Raw genomic sequence first — 26,079 nt, forward strand, 5'->3', positions numbered from 1 at the left:
GCTCTCAGGGCGGTGAACAAACAAGATAAAATACAATATATCATAATAAAATACAAAAACATATACAAACAAACAACAAAAAGCACAGCAAAAACAAAATAAATACTACAAAAATTAAAAATACAGATTAAAAGATTTAAAAAGATTAAGAAGATTAAAATGCCTGGGAGCATAAAAAGGTCTTTACCTGGCGCCGAAAAGATGGAAGTGTAGGCGCCAGGCGTACCTCTTCGGGGAGGCTGTTCCACAACTCAGGGGCCACCACAGAAAAGGCCCTAGATCTCGTAACCACCCTCCGGGCTTCCCGATGGGTTGGTACCTGGAGGAGGGCCTTAGATTCTGAACGAAGTGAGCGGGTAGGTTCATAGCGAGAGAGGCGTTCCGCAAGGTATTGAGGTCCCACGCCGTGTAAGGCTTTATAGGTCAAAACCAGCACCTTGAATCTCGCCCGGAAGCAAATAGGAAGCCAGTGCAGACGCGCCAGGACAGGTGTTATATGCGAAGACCGACTGGTCCTCGTCAATAATCTGGCAGCTGCGTTCTGCACCAGCTGAAGCTTCCGAACTGTCTTCAAGGGCAGCCCTACGTAGAGCGCATTACAGTAATCCAATCTTGAAGATTAGTAATGATGGGCAAGTTGGACTCCTAGATACCCAAGTGGTTCCTTGGAGGGTCATTTGGAGTGAGCACAAATTTATAAACCTCTTCCAGGAAAATAGAAGACCTTAGAAACACTAACTCTTGCAGCCTGATTCTACATGCTTTTATTCACAAGTAAGTCCCACTGAGATCAGTAGGATATACTCTCAAATAAGTGTTTGTAAGAATGCAGTGTTTGTCTCCCTTTTCTTCAGCAGTGTTTTTATTTTTTTAAAAATGACTCAACTAATTGAACCGATATTCTATTCTGTAATTATGGTGGATTTATTGAAACCAGTAAGCAAAATAGTCATACAGGGGGTGCCTTGTGCAGTATAGGTCAAGCTATGGCCTCCTTAGGTTGACGAATCAAGCTGAAGTGGACTTAGCTGGCTGTCGTCATTTCCATGGACATTTTTTCAGTGAGATAATCTTTTGCTTTGAATGACAATAACTGTCTTCTGAAGACAACAAATTTGAAAATCAGCTGAAAAGTTAAATGAAAAATACAATTATTTCCTCAAGGAGAACCAGACCATTAACAGTACAAATTACTTTGATGCAATTTTGGCAAGGTAAACAACAAAATGACAGGACCACATATTTTGTATAAATGAGCACTTGAGCTATGAAATCTAGGATGTGATTTGACCATTCTCAGTCAAGTTGAACTTTGTATTTTTATCAAAGTAGTAGGTTCAACATTTTTGGGGGGAGGTGAGAATATATTTTTCCTAACAAAGAGAGTGCAGGTTTAATTCAGCCAAGTCTTCAAGACTGATAGGAGAAATTCAGATCTAGTTGTCATGACTCAGTTTGTCAGAAAAGAAATACTCTGTTTTGGAAACCAAATTTTCCAATGAAAAAGTCATCTTTTGATGAAGTCTTACAGATGAGAATTGCATTTATGGTAAACCAAAAACTAGTTTTTTTGTGTAATTTTCCCCATGGAAGACATTTTTATCAGGGAAAACTTTGTTTTTGGTTTGTGTTTGAAACAGTAGTATACTGGGGTATATGTTCAAATACAGTTTTGGTCGGCAGCCAAATCCCCATTCATTGCTGTTTTGGCTGTTTACTCAATTTGGTGTATACTGGCACTTTTCTGTTGGAAGCTTGGGCTGCACAGGGTGTACTGGGTAAGTATGAATTGATGTTTTCAATCAAGGCTTCAGTTGTTATGATATCCCACTCAAGATGAAAATTGATCTGCTTTTAGTGCTCATTTAGAATTTGGCTAGCTTTTAAAAATGGAAGGTGATAGGAAATCAGGAGAGTAAAAACTAAGAAAAACAGATGTTTGTCTTAATTACTATTATATAGTTCATGTACTTTGCAAAACTGGGACTGATGCTTTTCTGCAAAGAAGAGAAGACATAATGCCATGTATTGCAAATTTTCTAAAGGCACTTTTTCAGATGAAGTAGAGCAGCCTTTCCCAACCAGTGTGCCTCCAGATGTTGTTGGACCACAACTCCCATCTTTCCTGACCATTGGCAATGGCTGAGGCTGATGGGAGTTGTGGTCCAACAACATCTGGAGGCCAGAGCTTGGAAAAGTTACTTTTTTGAACTACAACTCCCAGCAGCCCCAGCCAGCATGGCCACTAGATTGGACTGATGGGCGCTGTAGTTCAAAAAAGTAACTTTTCCAAGCTCTGCTGGAGGCACACTGGTTGAAAAAGGCTGAATTAGAGGGTTTTCTGATGTGGCCTTGACAGCCCTAACTAATGGCAGCATCCCAAGGTTGCAAAGAGTACTCTGCTAGATTCACTATCTGCCTTACCTTAGCTCATGATGGAGTATTAAATGTGGGGTATTAAAACTGCACACATGCATAATATGTACAAACAAAAATGTGTTACATCTCCAACTGCTGTGTTATACATATGCTTTTCTGAAGACTTGGACTAGGCAGGATCTATATCGCTGAGCTCTGCTGCAAGTTTTCTCATGTAGTGATCCTATAAACTAATAGTGAATATTCTTTGAGTGTTGGCCCTTATGTAGCCAAAAGAGTGCAGTGTCCATGCACAAGAAGTAGGTATCAGCAAGCTTGGGGTGACCCCAATTCTTGCAGAAATACATAAAAACTTCAGAAAAAAATCCTAAGGCGGGGGACCCCCCCCAAAAAAGGCCAGTGCAGACTTACTGTATTTAATTATAATGGAATGCTGACTGTTGGGGGGTATGAAATGTTGATTTTATTTTAGGGATGGAAAGAACTATCAACTTTGGTTCTCAGTTTCTCATTTTTATTTTATTTATTTATTATTTGATTTATATCCCACCCTTTTTCCCAGCAGGAGCCCAGGGTGGCAATTTTCCAATCTGAAATTCAGTTTTCCACATTTCTGCAGCAATGTGCGTTGTTTTTTTTAAATCCTCATGAAAATTCTCCAGCAATTTAGGATGAATTTCTCCTAATAAATACATTTTTGTAGGCAGCTTTGACTGAAGTATACATTTTTGCAAGCAAATTCTCACCATATAATGTATTTTATATGTTATCTTCACTCATATATTCATTTTATGCACACTTTCCCCTAACATATGCATTTTGTAAACAATGGTTGGTGAACTGCATTGCAAAATTCAGACAAGTGCAAATTTCGAAGGATGGCTGTGTTTCAGTTCTCATATTGTTTTGGAAAGTGCAAATTTGATAGGTTCAGCTTGAAATGTGAACTGAATTGAATTTCTCGCCCTTTCCTATTTTATTTTTATTTTTGTATTATTTTAATGAATAGTTTATGCTATTATGTAAACCCCTGAGAAAGGTTTGATTAGGCAGTCTATAAGGTAAAGGGTGTATATCTTGGAAAAGTGCATGATGGGCTAGCTGGAACTCTGAACAGGAACATTTCAAACAGCTGCATTTCTTTCAGGTCCCACTTGTATTGCTTTTAGCCAAGATCTCGAGGAGTGGACCCCAAGATCAAAGGGACCCCACCTTTTTGGCAAGCATGTCACAAGTTGTCTACAGTAAGGAATAGTGCTGCTCTATGCAGTACATATTTAGATCTCCCTTAGGCCTTGATGTGGTTTTGACTTCTGAGCCAAGCAGCAGATAACAGCACGGCTTGAGAAGGGAAGGAGAAGGAGTGTTACTTTTGCAGGCTGGGGGAGAAGTTTTTGCCATCAAGAGTTGAGTCTATTCAACGTGTTCAGGCCTATCACTTCCTTCAGAGGCCTACAATTTTTAAAACAGAGCAGAAATCTAAAGAGAGACAATGCTAGAAAGAATTGTGGCTTGCCCCTGTTGTTTCTGGGGGAAATGGGGGAAGCAGGTCTGGACACACCTTGTGAAGATGCCTTAGGGATGGCGTATGGAGTATACATGAATTCAGTCACTGAAGCATCGGTTGCAGAATAGAATGGAGTTGTTGGCTATGCATTATTAAATCATGTAATATTACAGTGTAGCAATGCTAAGGTTTGCTAGATCCTGTTTGATTTTCTTCTTGTATCCACTCAGATTGTGTCTGTGCCCCGAGTAGAATCAGAGAGGTACAATTCACCATTCACACAAAGAAATACCTGCTCTCTACTTTGTCTAGAAGGCAATGATACCCAGTGATGTCTTTCTCCAGCTGTGCTTTAATGGACAACAGAGTTTTGTGATCCCTCTGCTCGTGCTCTGTCTCCACTCGGATTTCCCCTACTTCTGCCTCCAGCTTGGTAATGACAGAACCTAAGTTTGAAGCTCTATGTCATACCATAGAGGGAGTTCTCCAGACCTCTCTGCTGCAAGTACAAGAAAACAACAGGGTTCTAAATCAGGGATGGGGAACATCAGACCTGGGGGCCAAATGTGGCCCTCAAGCCTCTCTCTGTAGACCACACCCCTCACGGCCCCTGCTCCTCACCGTTGTGTGATTTTTTTTTCTGGCTTAACTGTGTCCTTGAACTTTCATAATGCCTCTTGCTTGCCCAGATAGAAAATGAAGAGAGGGGTGTTGGTGGGGATGTGTTGAAACCTCTGATTTTTGCGTAGCTGGAATATAGTCTCCTATAGAAGCGCAAGAGTACCATATGTTCGCCTGCCCATTTGTGCCTCTGGCACCACCTACCACTGGTGCATAGTCCCCAGAAGGTTGCCTACGAGGGAATGTGGCCCTCAGGCTGCATCCTTGCTCAGAACAGAGGCTTATGTCTGGGCTGTCTTTACAGGAATGTTTTAACTTAGATCTGTGCACATTAGTTTTATGGGCATAGAAGCCTTCTCCCTGGTGTGTATGCTGTCCGAGAAGAGGGAGATTTTAATGCAGGGGTGCTTTCAAGCATCTGTCTGGGCATATTGAAGAATTAGTTGATTAAGTGGACTCTACCACATGGACACCAGAAAATGTGCTGATTGGGAGGTTGTAAATCCTTCTGGCATCACTGCTGTATGTTTTGAGGTAAAAGGGCAAGGGGGTTTCTGATCAGCTGTTGCGTCTGCATTGCCACAGAACATGCCTGACACTGCCTTGATTTGCCTCAGGTTAAAAGCACCCTCTGTGTGGTAATAAAAACAACAAATATGTCTTTCAGGCCTGCTCAACTTGTTATCCCCTGAGATGGACCCAGCTTTCTAGCCATGTTGTGTGGCCTTGGAGCGTAAGACAGTGGTGACCTGCATCTGGTAGTTACAAGTGGGTGCAGATGGTTACAAGTGGGTGGTTACAAGCTGGAGAGGGCTGATGTATGTTTTTATAGGCCAGAATGCCAAAGTTTGTAACCTCAGCCTGTGGAGTGGGACTTCTGAATCTTTTTTCCCCTTTCCTGACAATAACTCCACACACCATTTGGCAAGTCACGTTGGAAACTTAAGGGAGGTTGACAAGTACTATCTGAAACAGTGAGAGGAGCTGTTGGCATTGAGAAGCACGCATAAAAAGACCTGGACCCATGTTACAGAGGCTCTGTGGATTGCTGCCATTCTGACAGAAGCCTTATTAGCACGTAACTCTAAGCCAAACCATAGGTTTGCAAGAAGGAACAAGTGGGCAGTTACCCAGAGTGAACGTCGTGGTTACTTTGCTCCTCCCCTGGTCCCGTTGCTGCCATGCTACCCAAGGCTAAGCCATGGTTTGGCTTAGCATTGTGAGTGAACCCAACCTTGTGGTTTCCCCCCAAGCAAACCACAAGCAGTAAACCAAGAACAAATCTTGGTTGCAGCTCATTGTTTGTTGGGAATGAGACAAACTACAGTGCCTGGGTATGCATATAATGCTAAGCCAAACTACGGCTTAGCTCTGAGTATTGTGGCGGCAGCAGGTCTGTGGAGGAGCAAAGCAACTGTGATTTTCCCTCTGGGTACCTGCACACTTTCTTGGTCTCATTAGGCCATGGTTTAGCTGAGTGTTGCATATCAACCTGGCCACAATCTTGAAAAGAACCAAAAGGACACCTACTGATTTCAGTGGGGAAAATTTAAACATTTGCTTAATGCTCCCACTGTAATTGGTGTGACTTTGAACAATTCAGTTCCAGTCCAATTTCCTGGGTAAGTTAAGTTTTAAAGATATTAAAACTGTGCTAAAAAGTGGAATTCTCAAGGCTTGATTTCCACAGAACTGTGTGATTGTAATTATAATGGAAAAGACTGTGGTTTCTTCAACACATTTGAAAATGTCAGCTGCGTTCCTATGTGCACTTACTGAGGACTAAGTTCCATTGAACACAGTGGCACTTATTTCTGAGTAAACATGCATAGGATTGCATTGATCCTCTCCTAACATAAGGCCTCATATCCATATACCGAATCTGACCATCCTGGCAATGACTGTGTTACACCAGTAAACATACCAGTTTTCATTCCTGACTTACCAGAGTTCTCAGTGATTCAGTCTCTGCTTGCAGGCTTTGGGTTTTGCAAGCTGTTTCATGAAACTCTGCCCTCAGGGATTCAACTGGTTCTTCCTCTTGGGTTCGTACAGCTGGTACTGTCTCTGTGGCTTGTTGATAACATGTAACAGTGACAGACAGAAAAACACAGGTTCTCATTTGCCCTTGTAGATCAGTGGCAATTTAAAAGAAAGCTGATGAGGTTTTTAATCCATCAGTTTCCCCACTGTTTTATGTAAGCAAATGTAACTCTTGATTGGTTGTGCCGATTGGAGAAAATGGAAGGGAACATTATTTCGCAGGGTAACTTGGGCAATATTATTTGTAAACATTGTGCACACATGATGAATGGGCAGGCCAAGCTTACTAAGCCTAGCTTTATGGAGTGGTGCTCCAGCTCCCTAATAATTTCCAAGTGGAAGCCTACACCTGCCTGCTCAAAAACAACCCCCCATTGAGTTTCACTGGACTTAGTCCCAGGCCAATTATATGTAAGATTACTCTTGCTTACCTTGGTACACACCAGACTCAACAGTTTCTTTCAATATCTTTCTCCCAATGAATCCAGATTTTCTCCAATATGTCATCCAAGCCAATTCCAATGGGAGTATCTAGTTCTTCTGATGCTGATACAGCAAGCTGCTTGTAAAGCATCTTGACATCCTGAAAAGCATCCACACAAGAAAATGTGAGGCACCCATTGACATTCTAGCCAAAGGGACGATTTCCTTTGATGCAACTTGGTTGACATCATTCACACATCATCACTATTACAGACTGTTTTTGAAGCCACTTGATTCCAGTCTTTATATTTTGTACAAAGACCTGGACCCATGTTACAGAGGCTCTGTGGATTGCTGCCATTCTGCCATTCTGACAGAAGCCTTATTAGCACGTAACTCTAAGCCAAACCATAGGTTTGCAAGAAGGAACACGGCGTGGGACCGCAATATCTTGTGGAACGCCTCTCCCGCTATGAACCTACCCGGTCACTTCGCTCAGCATCTAAGGCCCTCCGGGTACCAACCCATCGAGAAGCCCAGAGGACAGTTACTCGATCTAGGGCCTTTTCTGTAGTGGCCCCTGAACTGTGGAACAGACTCCCCGAAGAAGTACGCCTGGCGCCTACGCTTCTATCTTTTCGGCGCCAGGTTAAGACCTGGCTATGCTCCCAGGCATTTTAAGCGTTTATGTTATAATTTAAATTTTTTATTTTTTATTTTTTTCTTTAGTTGCTGCTTGTGTTTATTGTTTGTTGTCTGATTTTATTGTTGATATTTTGTATTTTAACCTTTTTGTACACCGCCCAGAGAGCCACTCGCTATGGGCGGTCTATAAATGAAACAAATAAATAAATAAAATAAATAAATAATGTAAATACAAAACACTCCTATTCTGATTGGAATTACAGATGATGTTACTTTTCAGAGACAGCTGTTTCTGGAGCAAAGGCTGTCTCATGACGAATAGCTCCATTTTCAGGAGGAACTGTGCAGAAGTAACTGTTCAGAGTTGCTGGAAGAGGATTTCCAGACAGATATTTTAAATGAAATTATTTTCCTCTTATCCTGTGACAGATGTGACTAGTTGGTGAAGAAAGTGTTTCTTTTTGGAAGACTCGCTGATCACTTAAAAGTGTATCTGGGTCAACTCACAGGACCATTCAATTTCATCAACCCTGATTGATTGTGCTAAGGGTGAAACAGTTATCTAAGTGTTCTGCCATAGGCCAAGATTCTAAGATGCAGTCTACTATGCATGTCTACTAAAAAAAAAGTCCGATTGAATTCAATGGGACCTACTCCCAGGTAAATGTCCATAGGATTGCAGCCTTTGCATGCTATTGCCACCAACCTTTTCATATCCTTTGTCATTGCATGTTAAATTGAGAGAATCTGCCACGGACTGGACTACTAACTTGTAGTTGAATGTATTTTATATATTTATGTTTTAACCAGTTTCTGTTGTTCTGGGAGGGTTTTTTTGTGAAAGATAACATAAACGTTCCTTAAATAATTATATATTTCATCTCGTAGCAATAGGGGATCAGGAGGGTGCCCCAGGAGATCAGGAGTTCCATGCAGGATCCACTCCTCCTTCTACCTGCCTGCTTGGTAGACGCTCTTCCCACCTTTTTGATTTTTTTACTAGAGGCTAGTAGCGGAGGAAGAGAAGAGAAGCATTCCAGCATGGAAACACAGGCTACTAGCCCCTTAGGAGACTAGTAAAAAAGAAAAAAAAAGAGTGCAGGTTAATAACTTTTGTGGGCTTATTTATAAGGCTGATTTTAGTATCTATGATTATCTGAATAAAGAGAGGCAATTGTATATGCATAAAAATCTGTGCAACACTATTAAGGTGTTTCTGAGGCAGTATGCAACCTAGTTGAAATGTTTTTTTCTCAGGTGCTCTGAACTTGGAATTTCGTGTATGTTGATATGGCATTGCTTTACACAGAAATGAAAACAACATATCACTAGAACATATGTTTTTAGGCTGGTTGCTGACATCTGTTTGAAGAAAGGCTAACTTTTGTCAAAAATAATAGCATTTATTGTTGAATTTTGTGATTAATGCACAGCTCTGAACTGGTTTTATTTTATTGCATAAGTATAACTTAATGGCAACATCTCGACACCACCAATAAGCAGGTTGCCTTCAATACAATGCAGTAACAGTTGACACATTCTGCTATTCTCAGCTTTGATTTACCTCTTCATGATTCTTTGACAGTAAAGTCAATTCTTCTTTCATGCTTTCAATCTGATTCTCTAGGGCCATTCTAGTCAAATTAGCATCATCAATCACTTTACAGAGAAAATTAATTTCTTCTTCCACTGCCTTTCTGAACAGTTGCTCATTTTCATACCTGCAGAAGAAATTGACAGTATGTTAGAAACACAATAATACAGAGAGAGCTCATTCTTCTGGAAGATGTGTTTATTATAATTAGAGGGATGGGGGACCTGTAGCTTTCAGATGTTGTTGGACTCCAAGTCCAATCAGCCCTACCTGGCATATGCAGTGGTCAGGTGATGGATGTTGTACTAAAGTCACAGCTCTGTCCCACTAATAGATGCCCCATGAATTGATCCCCTTCATTAGTGTTAGCCAGGCCTGTAATAGGGGGGATGGGGGGGGCACCACCCTTCTAGAGCTATGCTTTGCCCCCCTTCCCCAGGATTTTTTGGGGAATTTTTGAGGGAATCTGCACCAAAGTAGTTCAGTTCATGAAGAATCAGAACATGGGGAAGGTGAAAAGGGACTGTAGTTATAGGCAAAGTCAAGCTTTGAGTCTGTCATTCCTGGAGATCTCTCAAAAAAGGGCAAGACCATTCAACAGATGAAACTTCATTCATGTGAGTTCTCTGGATGGAGGACTGACTGGGAAGGTCACTGCCTTTTTCCTGTCCCTGGCCTAGCCCTCACATCCTCTCCACCAGTGACGTGGAGAGGGATTGGCTGGTGCTATGTGCCTACCCCACCCCAAAAATGGCCTACCTAGAAATGTGGCTGCCCACCTAACAAGGAAGGCTGGCTGCAGGGCTGGTGTTAACCCCTCTACCGTTATTTCCAGTCTGAATCTTTTTCATTCTTCTCTTTCATATCAATATAGGAGGAGAAAATTTATCTACGATAGATTACCTGTCTTTAACATTTTCAGCACAGGCTTGAATATTCTCTGTAACAAGCTGAGCATGTTTCAGGTCTGCGTCCCCAACCTAGAGCAGTTCAAGCAATCAAAATATAAAGAACATATACAATCTGATTCCAGAACTGGATCCTTAATTGGGCTGGACGGTGAATTTAGGTAGTTGGGTGTTATACTCAGTTCATTTCTTGCTGGATTCTCCCAGTGAGCTATTGTATAAAAATTACTTGCCACCTGGTACAGTTGCCAGAAGGGGTAATTTAAAGCAGTCTCCATGTAGTCTCTGGTTCATCGGTCTATGTAAACTGCATAATACAATTTGGATTGTGTAAGTGTAGAGTAGGTATGGGTAACGTTTAGTCCCCCAGATGTTGCTGAACTGGAACGCCCATCATCCCTGGCCATTGGCCATGCTTTCAGGGGCTGATGGAAGTTGTAGTGTAGCAACATCTGGAGGTTCCAGATGTTTGTTCCAAAGGTTCCCTACACCTGGTGCTGAAATTGATTTGTAGTAGGTTTCGTACTGGTTTCACACAATGTGTAATTAACTTGTGAATTTCACTATGCTCCACAAATGTGTGTAAATCTTGTGAAAGGTCTATCTGGATATTAATAATAATGTCAATGGAAACTCCATGTATCAGAGCAGGATACCTCTGAATCCTAGTTCCTTACAACTAAAGGAAACGACATTTTAAAAAATATGGAATGAAGAACAAACTAAGCCGCTCCACCCATCCCTCCCCTCATGGCAATAGCTAAAAGGAGTACTATATAGGCAGTTCAAATCAATATTAATTATGAAAAATTATTAAAAGTTCTCTGACAGGAAGGATCATTTACAGTAAAAGAAAAGATCACACACACAATTAAACCTTTATAAGATAAGACGGTTGATTGCTATCAGGTATTAGTATATTATGATTTTTAATCAGGGGAAAAAATCTCAGTCAGGTTGTCCATATCCAATCGCACAGCACCTTATTGTGCCTCCTCTAGGATAGATCGGTGAATTGGGGCATTTGGCTACTTTTTGTTAATGACCAAAATTCAACACAGAGTTGAGCGCATTGGAATCAATGGACTGAAGTGTACAAATTCATTCTGTATTGGATTGTGGCCATACTTGTTTTATTGCTTTAAAATGAAGGGTGCAATCCAATTAAAGAATTGTCAATAAATCAAATAATTACATGCATTTTAGTTGATTCATATATTGATTACATTTGCAAAACAATTGTATATGGTTCAGAACAAAATGTCTGCAACAGAAAGCACGTTTTCATTACCTTTTGGTTGATGTGCACGTGTCATGGTAGTAAGCTACGTCTTAGAAGTGGCATGCCTTGTCCGTGAGAGAATGTCACTTAATTCTTTGGTCCTTGGAAGAGTGTCTCGGGGGCCATAGGATAGAGTGGATCTTTCTTTCTGCTGCAGGCAGAGGTTCACAGATGGAGAAAGAGGTCTGCCCTCACAAGTGTTCCTGTTACGGGCTGGAAAATTCTCACAGGCCATTCATCACACGCACAAAACATGACTTGTGGTAGGTTCCTGGTGGAACAGACCCTTATGTTGTCACCAACTATATGAACCATTCACTCACACGATTCAAGCACTTCCCTGCATGGAGATTTGGCCTTATGCACAGCTGAGGTTGCCAGTTTTTGAAATAAAAAATGTGGTCACCTAGGTGGAGCCTAGGGGCAGGGCAGGACAGGGAACAGAACCTAGTAGTTTCTGCCTGGTCTGAGAGTAAAACCTGGCACAAATGCTGTGTAATAGCTAAGGCAGCGATGGGGAAACTGTGGTCCTGCAGATGCTGTTAGACTCCATTTCCCATCAGCCCCAGCCAGCATACCCAGTGGCCAGGGATGATGGGAATTGTAGTCCAACAATATCTGGAAGTCCACACCAGACCTGAAGTGTACGGTTAAAAGGGGTGGTAGTGATAGCTTTGGGAAAAATCAATAGCCTGCTTTCCTGGTGAGTGGAGCGAAAACAGGCCAGTTTTCCCCTGGTTAGTTGGCAGAGGAACTGCCAACTCAGGATATTTCTCAGGATAAAAGCTCCAGCATCTGCGCAGAAAGTAGTTTGTGTCCGTGAATACCATTCACTATTTAGACGAGTGGTGGAGAACCCCAAGCCCGTGAGCCACTTCTGGTTGACCACTCCATTTCATCCAGCCCATGGCCAAATTTCTAAATCAACATTTTTCCCTTCCTCATGGAACTCTCTGGCCCACGGTATCACCTGGCCTACTCTGAACTCTCCAGAGATGGTGAATGTGGGGCCGCAGTAAGTCACTCGTTTCTCCCTCTCTGGAGTCAGCCAACCAGCTTGTCCCTCTGTGTGACCCACTCCAGTGTTTAGAGCAGGCCAGATGATGGTGCAGGCTGAGGGATGGGTCACATGGAGGACTAAGCTGGCTGGGAGAGCTGCGTCACCACATCTATATTGTAGGAGGAGGTGGAGCCATTGGCAGCTGCACCACGTGAAGGGAAGTGGGAAGGTCATCCTGTTAATTACATTCCACCTCTCCTCCTCCTGGGGACAGGTGAGGTATGTCAGTAACCACCCAAAGAGCAGTGCCCACTGACCCCTTAGCTCCTGCAGCTGCTGTCACTGCCAGGAGAAAGGGTGAGATTGTCATGAGGAAGGGGGTTAATGTTGGCGGAGGGGTCAAAAGAGACAGAGAGATGGAGTAGGGAAAGCAGGGGAAAGCCATGTTTGATCTGGAGGTAGAGAGAGAAGATCGTAGTTTCCATCTTACACTCAACTGGAATGATGTCAACTCTGTCCGTTTTTGGCCCTGGCTCCACCCACCAGCAGTTCTGGCTCCGCCCACCACTGTCACTGACTCTCAGTTGGCTTTTTCTATTGTCACTGGCCCTTTGTAGAAGAAAGGTTCCTCACCTCTGCTTCATGCCTCGTCACTGCAGGATGAAAGCCACCATTCTTAACTGGTTTATTGATTTATTAGAGAATCCAATTATGTTTGTACACGTTGACTGTTAGGCCTGCATCTTTTCACGTGCCTGTCCAATTGGCACATTTATTTATTTGTATTAGCTACTATTTACACTGAGTCCTGCTGGTGATTTTTGCTAGCTGAATGTCAGTTAATTGTGGCTTGTTATTTAGTACTTCATTATAGTGTTGTCTGTTCTAGTAAAATGGGCTGTTAGGAATTGAGTATTATTGTACTGATTGTTCAAACGTCTTATTCTGTGGTTTTGTTAGCATTGTTTAAATATTTATTTTTTGTATTGAACTTGATTGTTGTGGAATATTGTTTGGAGCAATATTATTGTTAATATAGTTATATCTGTTGCGAGCCATTGTGAGCGCAGTATATCCTGAAAAGGGGGTTGTATATAAACTTGAACAATTGCTTCCCAGCCCACCCCAGCACTCTATTTCTGGTAGCTGAGAACTCATTTATTTCTGAATTAAAACTGGAGGCATGCTTAACTCATATCCAGAATGTTTTTAGCACATGTTAAGACAGAATTCTCACCCCCTGAGAAGTTCGCCCAACTGCATTTCTGCCTGAGTCACTGATGTGAGTGTGCTGTGCTTTTGTTGGAAGGCTGCAAACCCAAAGCAGTGATTCAGGCAGAGACACAACAGTCAGCAACCTCTTAGGGCCAGTAATTCTGCGGTCTCTGCTCTGGGAGTGACTAAATCACACAGTGGTGCCATTATGTCATTTTCAAAAAAGGGATCCAGAGGGGATCCCGGAAATTACAGGCCAGTTAGCTTAACTTCTGTCCCTGGAAAACTGGTAGAAAGTATTATTAAAGCTAGATTAACTAAGCACATAGAAGAACAAGCCTTGCTGAAGCAGAGCCAGCATGGCTTCTGCAAGGGAAAGTCCTGTCTCAGTAACCTATTAGAATTCTTTGAGAGTGTCAACAAGCATATAGATAGAGGTGATCCAGTGGACATAGTGTACTTAGACTTTCAAAAAGCGTTTGACAAGGTACCTCACCAAAGGCTTCTGAGGAAGCTTAGCAGTCATGGAATAAGAGGAGAGGTCCTCTTGTGGATAAGGAATTGGTTAAGAAGCAGAAAGCAGAGAGTAGGAATAAACGGACAGTTCTCCCAATGGAGGGCTGTAGAAAGTGGAGTCCCTCAAGGATCGGTATTGGGACCTGTACTTTTCAACTTGTTCATTAATGACCTAGAATTAGGAGTGAGCAGTGAAGTGGCCAAGTTTGCTGACGACACTAAATTGTTCAGGGTTGTTAAAACAAAAAGGGATTGCGAAGAGCTCCAAAAAGACCTCTCCAAACTGAGTGAATGGGCGGAAAAATGGCAAATGCAATTCAATATAAACAAGTGTAAAATTATACATATTGGAGCAAAAAATCTTAATTTCACATATACGCTCATGGGGTCTGAACTGGCGGTGACCGACCAGGAGAGAGACCTCGGGGTTGTAGTGGACAGCACGATGAAAATGTCGACCCAGTGTGCGGCAGCTGTGAAAAAGGCAAATTCCATGCTAGCAATAATTAGGAAAGGTATTGAAAATAAAACAGCCGATATCATAATGCCGTTGTATAAATCTATGGTGCGGCCCCATTTGGAATACTGTGTACAGTTCTGGTCGCCTCATCTCAAAAAGGATATTATAGAGTTGGAAAAGGTTCAGAAGAGGGCAACCAGAATGATCAAGGGGATGGAGCGACTCCCTTACGATGAAAGGTTGCAGCATTTGGGGCTTTTTAGTTTAGAGAAAAGGCGGGTCAGAGGAGACATGATAGAAGTGTGTAAAATTATGCATGGCATTGAGAAAGTGGATAGAGAAAAGTTCTTCTCCCTCTCTCATAATACTAGAACTCGTGGACATTCAAAGAAGCTGAATGTTGGAAGATTCAGGACAGACGAAAGGAAGTACTTCTTTACTCAGCGCATAGTTAAACTATGGAATTTGCTCCCACAAGATGCAGTAATGGCCACCAGCTTGGATGGCTTTAAAAGAAGATTAGACAAATTCATGGAGGACAGGGCTATCAATGGCTACTAGCCATGATGGCTGTGCTGTGCCACCCTAGTCAGAGGCAGCATGCTTCTGAAAACCAGTTGCCGGAAGCCTCAGGAGGGGAGAGTGTTCTTGCACTCGGGTCCTGCTTGCGGGCTTCCCCCAGGCACCTGGTTGGCCACTGTGAGAACAGGATGCTGGACTAGATGGGCCACTGGCCTGATCCAGCAGGCTCTTCTTATGTTCTTATGTTCTTAACTCTGGAGTTAATGATCTTAAGGGAAGACGCCCCTCTCTGGATGGCAAAGTGTACTACTTTAAAATGCGGTTAGACAGTTGTGTTTGGCTCTACTAATCATTCTGCTGTGTGAAGCCCTGGGCTTCTGTCCCAAAGTCTTGCCCTGAGAACAGAGATGCTGTAGAATTATTTATTTTATTTTATTACATTTATATCCCACCTTTCTTTATTCAAAGAACCCAAGGTGGCATACATGCAGTTCCCAGGTGGTCTCTCATCCAGGCACTGACCAGACCCAGACCTGCTTAGCTTCAGCAATGAGGTAGCCTTATGGGCCTTCAGACCATACCCCGCTCCTGGTGGAAGCCATTTCAAACAGGCCAAGGCCAGAGTAGTAAACCATACAGACACACAGCAGGTAGGCTCTTTGGGCTCACAGGTGTTTTTCATTATTTGATTCCCTTGTTTGAGAATTCCTTCCTGACAGGGCAATCCTATGCATTTGTTCTCCCAGGTGGGTTCAGTAAGACTTAGGGTGCTTCCAGATGGGTGTTTATTGTGGGATGGGTGCTCCTTATGTATGCATTGCTTTCTTCAGCATACACAACATCATTGGCAACAAAATGCCAGCCCATATCCCCCCCCCATTGAATCTGGATGTACCCTAGGAAAAATCCAAAAAGTTTTCAAAAGGCTCTTATTGCCAACACCCTGTCTTCTGTGAAGAGGTCCTTGCCTCTTTTGCTTGAAGAAATGTTGAGATTTGCATATTAGCTGCCTGGTTGTATAAATCTGAGCACTGGAAATTGAAACCAGGTCTTGCCTCCATATGCCTTCTTTGCTGGAGAATCTGTTGCTGGATTGTGGCTAGTAACATGTCTTCCAACCCCCTGTTTGAATCAGGGCCGCACATCCATCATGCCCCTGTAGGTCAACCGAGGTACTCCAGGCCATGGTATGCATCAGTCAGAGAGCAGGAGCATGGCAGGAAGCTGTCTGAAGAGCAAACCTTTCCATATGCTTAAAGTCAGTAAACCAAGCCTTGCTTTTGGAAAATGTGATGAATGAAAGACGGAAATATGACTCAAATCTCGCTTTCCTCATTACAAGCCGTATCAAGCTGGTAATGAGATAATGCTGGGTGGATAAACTCCCTCAATTTTGGCAGCATTTCTTTTCATTACTTTTGCTTTCAACCATGAAAATTCCTCTGAGGAGAACAGCTGACTCATAATTGGGCCAAACAGGAAAGAGCTTTCCAGTCTTTCTCTCTTGTGCACGAACTCCTTAGGACAATTCTCATACATAATACGAATTTTCCACAGCACACTGTGAAATTATAATACTCATTATCATGTAGTTTAAAGTTAAAATATGATAGGCAGAGTAGCTCTCCACTAAAGCAAGGCTGCATTTTAATCATTGGCATCAGAAATTTTGTTCTGTTAACGATTCATTAATTTTTTTGTTTCTTTCCAAAAGGTCTACTCACTGGGTGGTAGATGGTCTCCCAGCTCTCTCTCAGGACTCCCCAGTGATTGGCACTGGAAGACTTCTTGTTCAGGTAAACTCAGATGTGATTCTCAAGTTCCTGGTTGACCTGCTCTAAAGCTCTCACCTTTTCAATGTAGTCCACCAGGCACCCGTTCAGGCTTTCGTAAGACAGGCCCCGTCCCCTGTCCAGCCCTTGGGGTAATGGTACAGCTGAGCAAGAGCTACGAAGGCCTTGTAAGAAGACACTGCTTACACCCAGAGCTCTGCGGGACACCCGGGTGCCCAGACTGCTTATACCTTCCGTGGGTACAGTGCTCACATAAACACCTGATGGTCTCGACAAGTGTCCTCCCCCACCAACACTAACCCTACAGCTGGTGGTCCCCAAGCTCTCTACTGTGGAAGTAGAGGGCTATTGCCCCAGACAGGAAGCCTGGTGCCTTGTTAAAGGCATGCTACACCTCAGAACACCTGCCCTAAATGAGTTGCTTCTTCCCTCCGTGCCCTTCTGCTGCTGTACCCAGCACCCGAAAACTGCACAAGTGGTTTAACAGTTTGGACTGGCAAGAAGGGCCCCCGTTCCCCAGTCCATGGGTCAAGAACACTGAGCCCAGACAACATGATAAAATTAGCTTAAAATCTATAACACAAAGATTCAGGCAAGATCTAATTAAAAGCTGATTTGACATCAGGACCAAATAAGAAATGGGCAGATCAGAATTTGCAAGCTACCATAACATTTCCATCAGCCCTTGCTGTAAGAGGCTCACAGAGTAGTGCTCCAAATATTCTCAGAGCCTGTTTGCACATATGACGGGGCATGGATTCTTGCCTGGCTTGTCAGCCAGTCTCTTAATGCTCAGGTAATACTCCATAAGTGGGCAGGTTAGTCACTGCACAATATGCTGGGGAAGAAGGATAGCTGTCTTTTTGTTCCATGGCTCAACCAAAAAGAATGCTAGACTATATCCTAGAATATCAGCAGAAGCTCCTGAGCTTGCTCAATCTTGTGAAATAGGCTTGTGAAAGGGAAGGGAAAGCTGAATAGAATGATGCGGGTTTTTTTAAAAAAAAATGTGGCTTGGCTACATACAAGTGAAATACAAACTGCAAGCAACTAGCAAAGGCGACAGAACAAACTGGTTCGGCAGGCATTTTTGCTTAGAAATCACTTTTATTTTATAAAGATGAAGTTTGGTCTGTAAAGTTTTTAACCACATGTATAAAAAAGAGGGTGATAATTTTTGGGGGTGGGGAGGAAGCTCAAAATGTTTCTCATAATTCAAGGTTACACAAAGGTTATATTTATAATATATATATAGATTTATAGACAGATAGATTTTGGAGACCATAATGATGGGACTGCAAGTGCAAGTCATATTTCAGACACTTGTTCATGTCCTGCAAATAGAGTTTCTTGACAGAAAGGGTTAACAAGGACCATGCCAGAGTCCCTGTAATCACCATTGGCTGGGGAGCGTGGCTCAGACAGGTGGTCCTACGGGGAAAAAAGTGAGGGACATAGAAAAAGATGTAAGAAATCTTGACACTTAGGCTGCATATACAGCATACAATTAATGCCCATTTAGCGCACATGGTTTTCGCCGAAGAATCCTGGGAACTATAGTTTACCCCTCACAGAACTTGGCTTCCCAGCATCCTTATTTATTTATTTTATTTATTTATTGCATTTATGTATTGCCCCATAGCTGAAGCTCTCTGGGTGGTTTACAACAATTAAGAACATTAAAAACAAATTTAAACCATTACAACCCATAAAAACCAATAAGCAAATTAAAAACACATGTTATTCAAATGCTGTTAAAATGCCTGGGAGAAGAGGAAAGTCTTGACTGGGCGCCGAAAAGATAACTTTGTTAGCCGGGTTCTAATCTTACCTCGGATGTTTCAAGGGACTGTATTTCTCTTGGTAATTCTACAGCATGCCTGTTGAAGTAGTCCATGGTGATAGCATTGTTCCAATAGCTCAGGTTGTTTTCTGGGTTAGATGTCTTCTTCTTTCTCCGCATGCAGCAGACAGTTAGTAGGACAGCTGTTAACACAAACGTGTTTGAGAATTTGCTCGTGCACCAATGGGAATTTTTTCTGGTGGTGGCTTGTGTAAGTCATCCAGATCTGTCTGCTCTGGAGGTACCTTAATCACACCAGTTCCCCCACTCCCACCCAGGAGCCTGTCTTAGCTTGGGACGTCGGACTTTTGGTCCCTTCAGACCTATAAAGCAGGAATGGGGAACCTGTGGCCCTTCATCTATCATTGGACTCCATCTTCCATCACCCCTGACCATTGGCCATGCTGACTGGGGTGAAGGGCCATGACTTCCCTGTGTCTGCTGTAAGGATTCTGTTATTCATGCCACAACAGTATTTTGAATATCTTTATTTTTGTACCATTAGAGCCACGTTATATAGTCCTTTGTTTTAGCTGCTGGGTTGATGGAGTAACTGCTATCGCTGTAGTCCAATGCTGCTGAGAAAGAGAAACTGCCTTAGCACCCATGCCTTGCAGAGCTTGCAGCTATAAACCTTGTTTGTAAAAATTTGGGATCTAATTTCTTTTACAGTTTTACCCTTCGATTACATTCCTCACGAGTGGACTTGTGATTAGCATCACATGGTTCTGGTGCCAAGCCTCACGATTTCACATTTAAAAGAGACGCCTGTTTTAATAGTTTGGGAGGCCCACAGCTTTTTGGGATATACACCTCTTGATGCAATCTAGTAGAATGCCATTCACTCTCTGTGAGTGACAAGCACAGGTCTGCAGAAGGTGCATGTTGTGATTTATGATATTTTATGAAATAAGAACACCATACAAGACCATCCAATATTTTCAAATTTTGTTTCAGGCATAAAAATGTAAGAAGAGCCCAGCTGGATGAGACCAATCGAGTTCATTATCCTGTTTTCCACAGCGGCCAACCGGATGCCTCTAGGAAGCTCACAAGGACGACATGAGCACAGTAGCTTTCTCCTAATAGCTGTTCTCCAGCAACTGCTATTCAGAGGCCAGACCAGCGGAACAACACGGCTGCTTGCCCACTCACCCATTTTGAATTTTGCTGGTGTCTTTGAAAATATACAGCAGAATATTTTTCTAAGGCACTGGAGCCTGTAGCTGTCTAGTTTATAATGAACCAAACTGTGGAATATCCTTGGTGCCGTCTTTCTACAGCCCCAAAGGCCCAGAGAGTGTACTGCTCGTGCTCCTGTTTCCAGGAAGTACAGTCATGCCATGTAATATGTAGAATTTGTTCTCATTACCTGTTTATTTATTAAATTTCTATCCCCCCCTTCCTCCCAGAAGGTGCACAGGGTGGCATGAATTAATGAATATCTAATCGTTAGATTCCAGAGGGATAAAATTCACTATGTCAAAGGTGCACAGCAGATGCACTTAACAGTCAACCAATTAGTTGTGCTTTTTCAAAAAATGGCAGAAGGGAAGAAAGGATTACTTACAACCTTTCCCCTCCAGCCATTTTTCTGTTCAAAATTCTGTGCAGCTACTTTTCCAGCTGTGGGAGGAAAATATAGCAGCTGGGAAGGAGGGGGATTTGAGTGGGGAATGGCCAAGCGAAAGGGATTAAGCTGCCCCCTTCACTATTCCTCTCCATAGTTGTTTTTCATTAGGATATTCATTCATGCATGCAGTTCATTCCATTCATTCTTAGGAGACTCTTGCATATGCCTGCTGTCAAATGTTTGGCCCAAATACTGCTCTCAAGGTTTAAAGTGCCAGATGTTATATGTTCAACTCTAAATTCATAAGCACCTATAAATTCTCTGAAAAATGCAGCACAGCAAAGGCTAAGTCTTGAATTGCTATTACCAAGGGGGTCACTATAATCAGGTTTCACGGCATGCTCTCTTCTTAACACAAAATAGCCCAGAGAGTGTGCTAGCACAATCTTATCTGTTTTGATTTGGATCAAGAGATGCTTTAACTTCTTATTACCACTGAAAAGCTTCAGAATCTGCAATTTCATCTATGCCCATCATAATTGCTTTGCTTGGAGAGACAGACTCCTTTGCATTGTGTCGCTGTGAAAATTCAGACATAGGCCTGAACTATTTTTTAGCTGAGCAAGATTAACTCCGTGCCCTACTCCCTTCCTGTTATATTAGTAAACATAGACTCATAAGAGTTGGAGGGAGCATTATAGTTCCTGCAGAAAAATCTGGAGATGATGCATCCCCAACAGATGACTGCCCGATCTCTGTTTGAAGATCTCTAGGGTGTGAGAGCCCCCCCCCCTGTGCCAAGTAACTGGTTCCATTGCTGAACTGTTCTTAGTTAAGAAGTTTCTCCTAATGGAATTTTCCCTCTTGTAGCTTAAGCCCTGTTAAATCTAATCCTAGGGGAGCCATGTGTCCTACTTTACAGAGGACAATCCTCTATTCTGAAGGGACTATCAGATGACAGTCCTCTATTTGATGGGCTGCCCAATCCAAGTCTGGTGGACAAGGAACCACTTTACACTCTTGAAGCACTCTACACTGTTTTGGTTCCTCTGTGTATTTTGCATCTCGTACCTAGTCTATTGCCAAGCCTTAAGCAATTCCACCCAGAGCCAAATTCGCCATGTTCTGTCTCCCACCTTGAACCTGATATCCACCAAGAAACACAGGACACTAAGTAGCCAATTTGGGTACTTTTCCCTACAACCTGAACCAGTGCATGGCTGCGACAATGGACTGGAAGAGGGCTAATAAACTGAGGCTCAATCCAGACAAGACTGAGATGCTGCTAGTAGGTGGTTCTTCTGACCAGATGGTGGATGTCCAACCTGTCCTGGATGGGATTGCACTCCCCCTGAAGGAGCAGGTTCGTACCTTAGGGGTTCTCCTAGAACCATCTCTGTCACTTGAGTCTCAGGTAGCCTCAGTGGCACGGAAAGACTTCTACCAACTTTGGTTGGTGGCCCAGCTACGCCCCTATCTGGACAGGGATAACCTGGCTTCAGTTATCCATGCTCTGGTAACCTCCAAGTTAGATTACTGCAATGCGCTCTGCGTGGGGTTGCCTTTGAAGACAGTTCGGAAGCTGCAGCTTGTGCAAAATGCAGCGGCCAGATTGGTAACAGAGACCAGACGGTTCGAACGTATAAAACCGATTCTGGTCTGCTTGCATTGTCTGCCTGTATGTTTCCGAGCTGGATTCAAGTGCTGGTTTTAACCTATAAAGCCTTACATGGCTTAGGACCACAATACCTGATGGACCGCCTCTCCTGACGTGAACCCACCCATACACTACGCTCAACATCCAAGGCCCTCCTCTGGGTGCCTCCTCTGCAGGAAGCTGGGAGTCTGGCAACAAGGGCCTTCTCAGTGGTGGCCTCCAAATTATGGAATGATTTGTCTGATGAGGTGTGCCTGGCGCCAACACTATTATCTTTTCGGCGCCAATCAAGACTTTCCTCTTCCCCCAGGCATTTTAGCATGTGTTTTTAAATTGTTTTTAAATTTTTTAAATTGTTTTTTAAAATTTGTATATTTGTTTTTAATGTTTTTAATTGCTGTAAACCGCCCAGAGAGCTTTGGCTATGGGCCAGTATATAAATGTAATAAATAAATAAATAAACCTGGGCACCAGGCTACAAAACCCAAGTTTGTTCTACAGCAGGAGTGGGGCATCTTTGGCCCTCCAGATGTTGCTGAACTGCAACTTCTACCAGTCCCAGCCAGCATGGCCAATAGCCAGGGATGATGGGAGCTGTATTTCAGCAACATTTGGAGAACCAAAGGTTCCCACGCTTGTTCTACAGGAAGCCTGCCTCTTCTTTGCAGTAGGTCCTGCAAATCCTAAGGCCAAACATGTATTCTGCTCTTGCAAAACTGAACTGGAAGGTCGTATCTGAGTATACTGCATCTTGCTTTATCCATAAGAGTCTGTTTTCCTGATCTATACAGTAATTACGACCTTATGTAAATACTTTACTCTTTATTTTAGTGCCTATGCATGTGGTTTATACTATATTGATGTTTGCACTTGTAAATATAAGTGGGAATTCTCCCATACATGTAATTGCTGATATTTCATTTGAGCTTTGTGTACATGTTCACATGATGTTTCTGCAGCGTAGCACGAGTGCTCCTTTCTAAATGGTCCTGATTCATAGGGGCATCTCTTTCATCCTTGCTGAAGGGTTTCCCAGGGGAAATGCCCATTGGTATTTGCAGTGGAAATAGAAGTTCCAATTTTGCTTGGATGGTTCTCCTTGAGCTTCAGCCCAGAGTTATCAGGGCTTTATTTTGAAGGACAACTGACAAAGTAGGGAGAGTGGACTAGTGCAGACAAATGAAGCAGGTAGTGCTCCTATAAGACTCAAGACTTGCTTCCTATTGGGTAAAAGTAACAAGACCCTTCTCAATCTAGTTAAGTTTAAATTCCACTGTGAATCCTCCTTTTGCTGCTGGTTATAACATAGTGTACTGTGGTGCTCATAATCAGAGAAGCTATACCCATTGTCACCAATCTTTCTGGGCCTCTGGGCAGATTTGCAAACTGGAGAAATTGTCATGGGCACCACACACACTGGGGAAGAGCCATACAGGAGCTCAGTGGCAGAGCACTTGCTTTGCATGGAGAAGGTCGAGAACTGCTGCCAGTCAGTGTAGACAATATGAATCAGTGTAGACAATACTGATGGGCCAATGGTCTGACTTAGTATAAAGCAAATTCCTATGTTCCTATGTGCACACTGCAGCCTATTCTAATGGCTACAACAGAATGCTTCTTTCAAGCCTAATTTCAGTGGGATAAGAAACCCTGTGGGCATCATGGAAGGCCTCTGTGGGCACACCTCAGGTGCCAGGTTGGCAACCCCCAAGTAAGGATGCAAGAAGGCATTGTTTTCTGTTCCACCCTGTATTCCTCACATTCAGCACTGTTTTCGTTCTGCTGGAGTTCATCTGCCAAAACCTAGGTAATTCTCCACACTGTTTGCTGTAATGAAATTACATAACTTATACCATTCATGTAATTCATTAGTAAATTATGTTGTCATTACGTTATTCCACCCCATTCACTGCAATGCAAAGGGAACACAAGGCAAAAGGGGGGAAGGAACGTAATCAGTAACATATTGTTTGCAGACTGAAAGCAACAACAGTGAATACCAATCATTTTCACTGGATTGATTCCTGTTCCAGACAAGAGATGAATAAATGAACATCGGTCATTTTCATTCCTGTTTCCATTTCTCATGACACTTGTGCAACCAAATTGCAGTCTCTCTACTAGCTTAGGGAAAAAATGTATTTTCTCAGCAACAGGTTGAATGCTGGGAGAATAGCCTTTGGACAGAAGTGCTTACTTCAGGGAAACCTTTGGATCCTGAGCAACAGGTAAAGAACAACTGTACACTGCTGTGCTGTACTCCGATTGTCTAAAAAGGGCATTTTAAAAAAAATTGCATCTATATTCCACTTTTCCCCCAAGGAGCTCAATGCACCATTCATGATTCTCCCACCTCCTTTTAACCTTGCAACAACCTGGTGAGGTATGTTAGGTTGAGAAAGAGTGACTGGCCCAAGGTTACCCAGTGAGCTTCACAGCCCAACACTCTTAACAATTATACCACACTGGCTGTTTCAGAGAAAATATATGGTGGAAGACAGCTTTAAGGGTGGTCTGCAGCACATAAAATAAATCCTCTTGATTCAACATCCTTGAGTCTGTCATCACACCTACTACGCTAGCTTGTTAGCTACGTGAGCAGACAAATCTGCCCTGCAAAGGCAGATTCCTCTCTCTCTCTTCAGGAAATCATTAGTCTGAAGAAAATATTCAAGAACTACACAGAAACATTTTTTTATCTCAAATTTCTGAATGAAAAGTATCTCATGGGGAAAACAAATACTGACAATTAAAGCAAGTACAGTTATTAAGGTAAACAGAGTGCTTGTGAGCTTCCCATGGGCATCTGGTGGGTCACTGTGACAACAGGATGCTGGACTAGATGGGCCTTTGACCTGATTCAGCAGGGCTCTTTTTGTATTATATTTATATTCCTCCTTTCCTGCAAGGATCTCAGTGTGGTGTACAAGGCCTTCCCCAGCCCCATTTTATCCTCACAACAACCCTGTGAGGGTAGGTTAGGCTGACAGACAGTGACTGGCCCACAGCCACTCCTCATGAGTGGAGATTTGAACTCTGGGCTCCCAGGTCCTACTCATGACATTCTAACCTCTACATCATGTTGGTTATCATGGATTCAAATGAACATTTCCCACCTCAGCATATCTCCAGATGCTGCTGGACTACAGCTCCCATCATCCCTGACCATGAACTGTGTTGGCTGAGACTGATGGGAGCTGTAGTGCAGCAGCATCTGGAGAGCCACGGAGTGGCCACCTCTGATATAAGCTATGAACATTATCAGTATGTAGTGGATCAGAGCTCTGTTTAAAATAGTAGAGAGCACTATGATGGAGAGACTGTTAATCAGAAGGGTTGATTCGGCTCCTGCTTTAGTCAAAGGAAAAGGTGTGCTTGTGCTATAAACCTCTTTGTTGAATTAATAGTGATTACTCCTGTCACATTCAAAACTGCAAGCTATTATGACCCCGACCGCAATGCTCAAGACAGGCTCTTTGCTTCAATTTATCCCTGCTGTTCATTTAATTCCTACTGTACAAATCTACTTAGGCCCTAAGTAAACAAACCGATGTGTAGGCAAGTAGTCCCAGGGTGATCATGAAAAGTGTTCCGTGTGTAAGTGCCCATTTGCAGATGAATTGATCCCCTGGAGACCTCTCCCTGTCAGGGCTTGTTTATACGGCTTGCTGTTGACTCAGTATCAACAATCTTTGTATTTACAGGCTTGGGTTGATAGGATAGTGTATTTTATTTTTATTTACTACATTTATATCCAGCTTTTTGCCCAGAAGGTCAAGGCAGCTTCCATGGTTTCCCGCCCTCCCCCCATTTTGTCATCATATGGTTGTTGTGAGGACAGCCAGCATGTGAGGTGACTTAGGCTGAGAGATAGTGACTTGCCCAAGGTCATCCCTTGAGCTTCATGGACGAGTGAGGATTTGAATCCAGGTCTCCTGGGCCCTAATCCAACACTCTAACCACTATACGAGTCACACCTTATCTGCTCAGGACACTTACCATGTGCTAGAAGTAAATTCTGAAGTTCATTCACCTCCCAAAGATACCCATGATAAAAAGATTGGATCCAGACCAAGTTAGTTGAACTGAAGTCCCACT

General features: G+C 42.9%; 2 protein-coding genes and 1 long non-coding RNA gene across 6 annotated transcripts in view; 1 reads left to right on the plus strand and 2 right to left on the minus strand.

Annotated features, from left to right (window-relative positions):
- LOC133365608 (uncharacterized) overlaps positions 1 to 22,303 on the plus strand; it is a 30,496-nt gene extending 8,193 nt beyond the window's left edge. Inside the window, exons 2-3 of the long non-coding RNA XR_009758259.1 lie at positions 16,830 to 16,911; positions 19,709 to 22,303. This is a non-coding gene — a long non-coding RNA (uncharacterized LOC133365608). The remainder of the gene's footprint in view (positions 1 to 16,829; positions 16,912 to 19,708) is intronic.
- Positions 4,124 to 17,295, minus strand: BFSP2 (beaded filament structural protein 2). Its single transcript, XM_061587802.1, is given in 8 exon segments — positions 4,124 to 4,341; positions 4,344 to 4,361; positions 4,364 to 4,385; positions 6,453 to 6,634; positions 7,004 to 7,133; positions 9,183 to 9,339; positions 10,116 to 10,192; positions 16,840 to 17,295. Coding segments are annotated over 8 exon segments (1,221 nt in total). The 3' UTR covers positions 4,124 to 4,162.
- TMEM108 (transmembrane protein 108) overlaps positions 17,996 to 26,079 on the minus strand; it is a 286,424-nt gene continuing 278,340 nt past the window's right edge. For all 4 annotated transcript variants that reach the window (XM_061587798.1, XM_061587801.1, XM_061587800.1 and 1 more), the window contains 2 exons: positions 18,740 to 18,894; positions 17,996 to 18,339 (listed from right to left, as the gene is read on the minus strand). In XM_061587798.1, the coding sequence (XP_061443782.1) occupies positions 18,217 to 18,339; positions 18,740 to 18,894 (278 nt within the window). In that variant the 3' untranslated portion in view covers positions 17,996 to 18,216. The remainder of the gene's footprint in view (positions 18,340 to 18,739; positions 18,895 to 26,079) is intronic.

The sequence above is a fragment of the Rhineura floridana genome, chromosome 10 (assembly GCF_030035675.1).
Source record: "Rhineura floridana isolate rRhiFlo1 chromosome 10, rRhiFlo1.hap2, whole genome shotgun sequence".
NCBI lineage: Eukaryota > Metazoa > Chordata > Lepidosauria > Squamata > Rhineuridae > Rhineura > Rhineura floridana.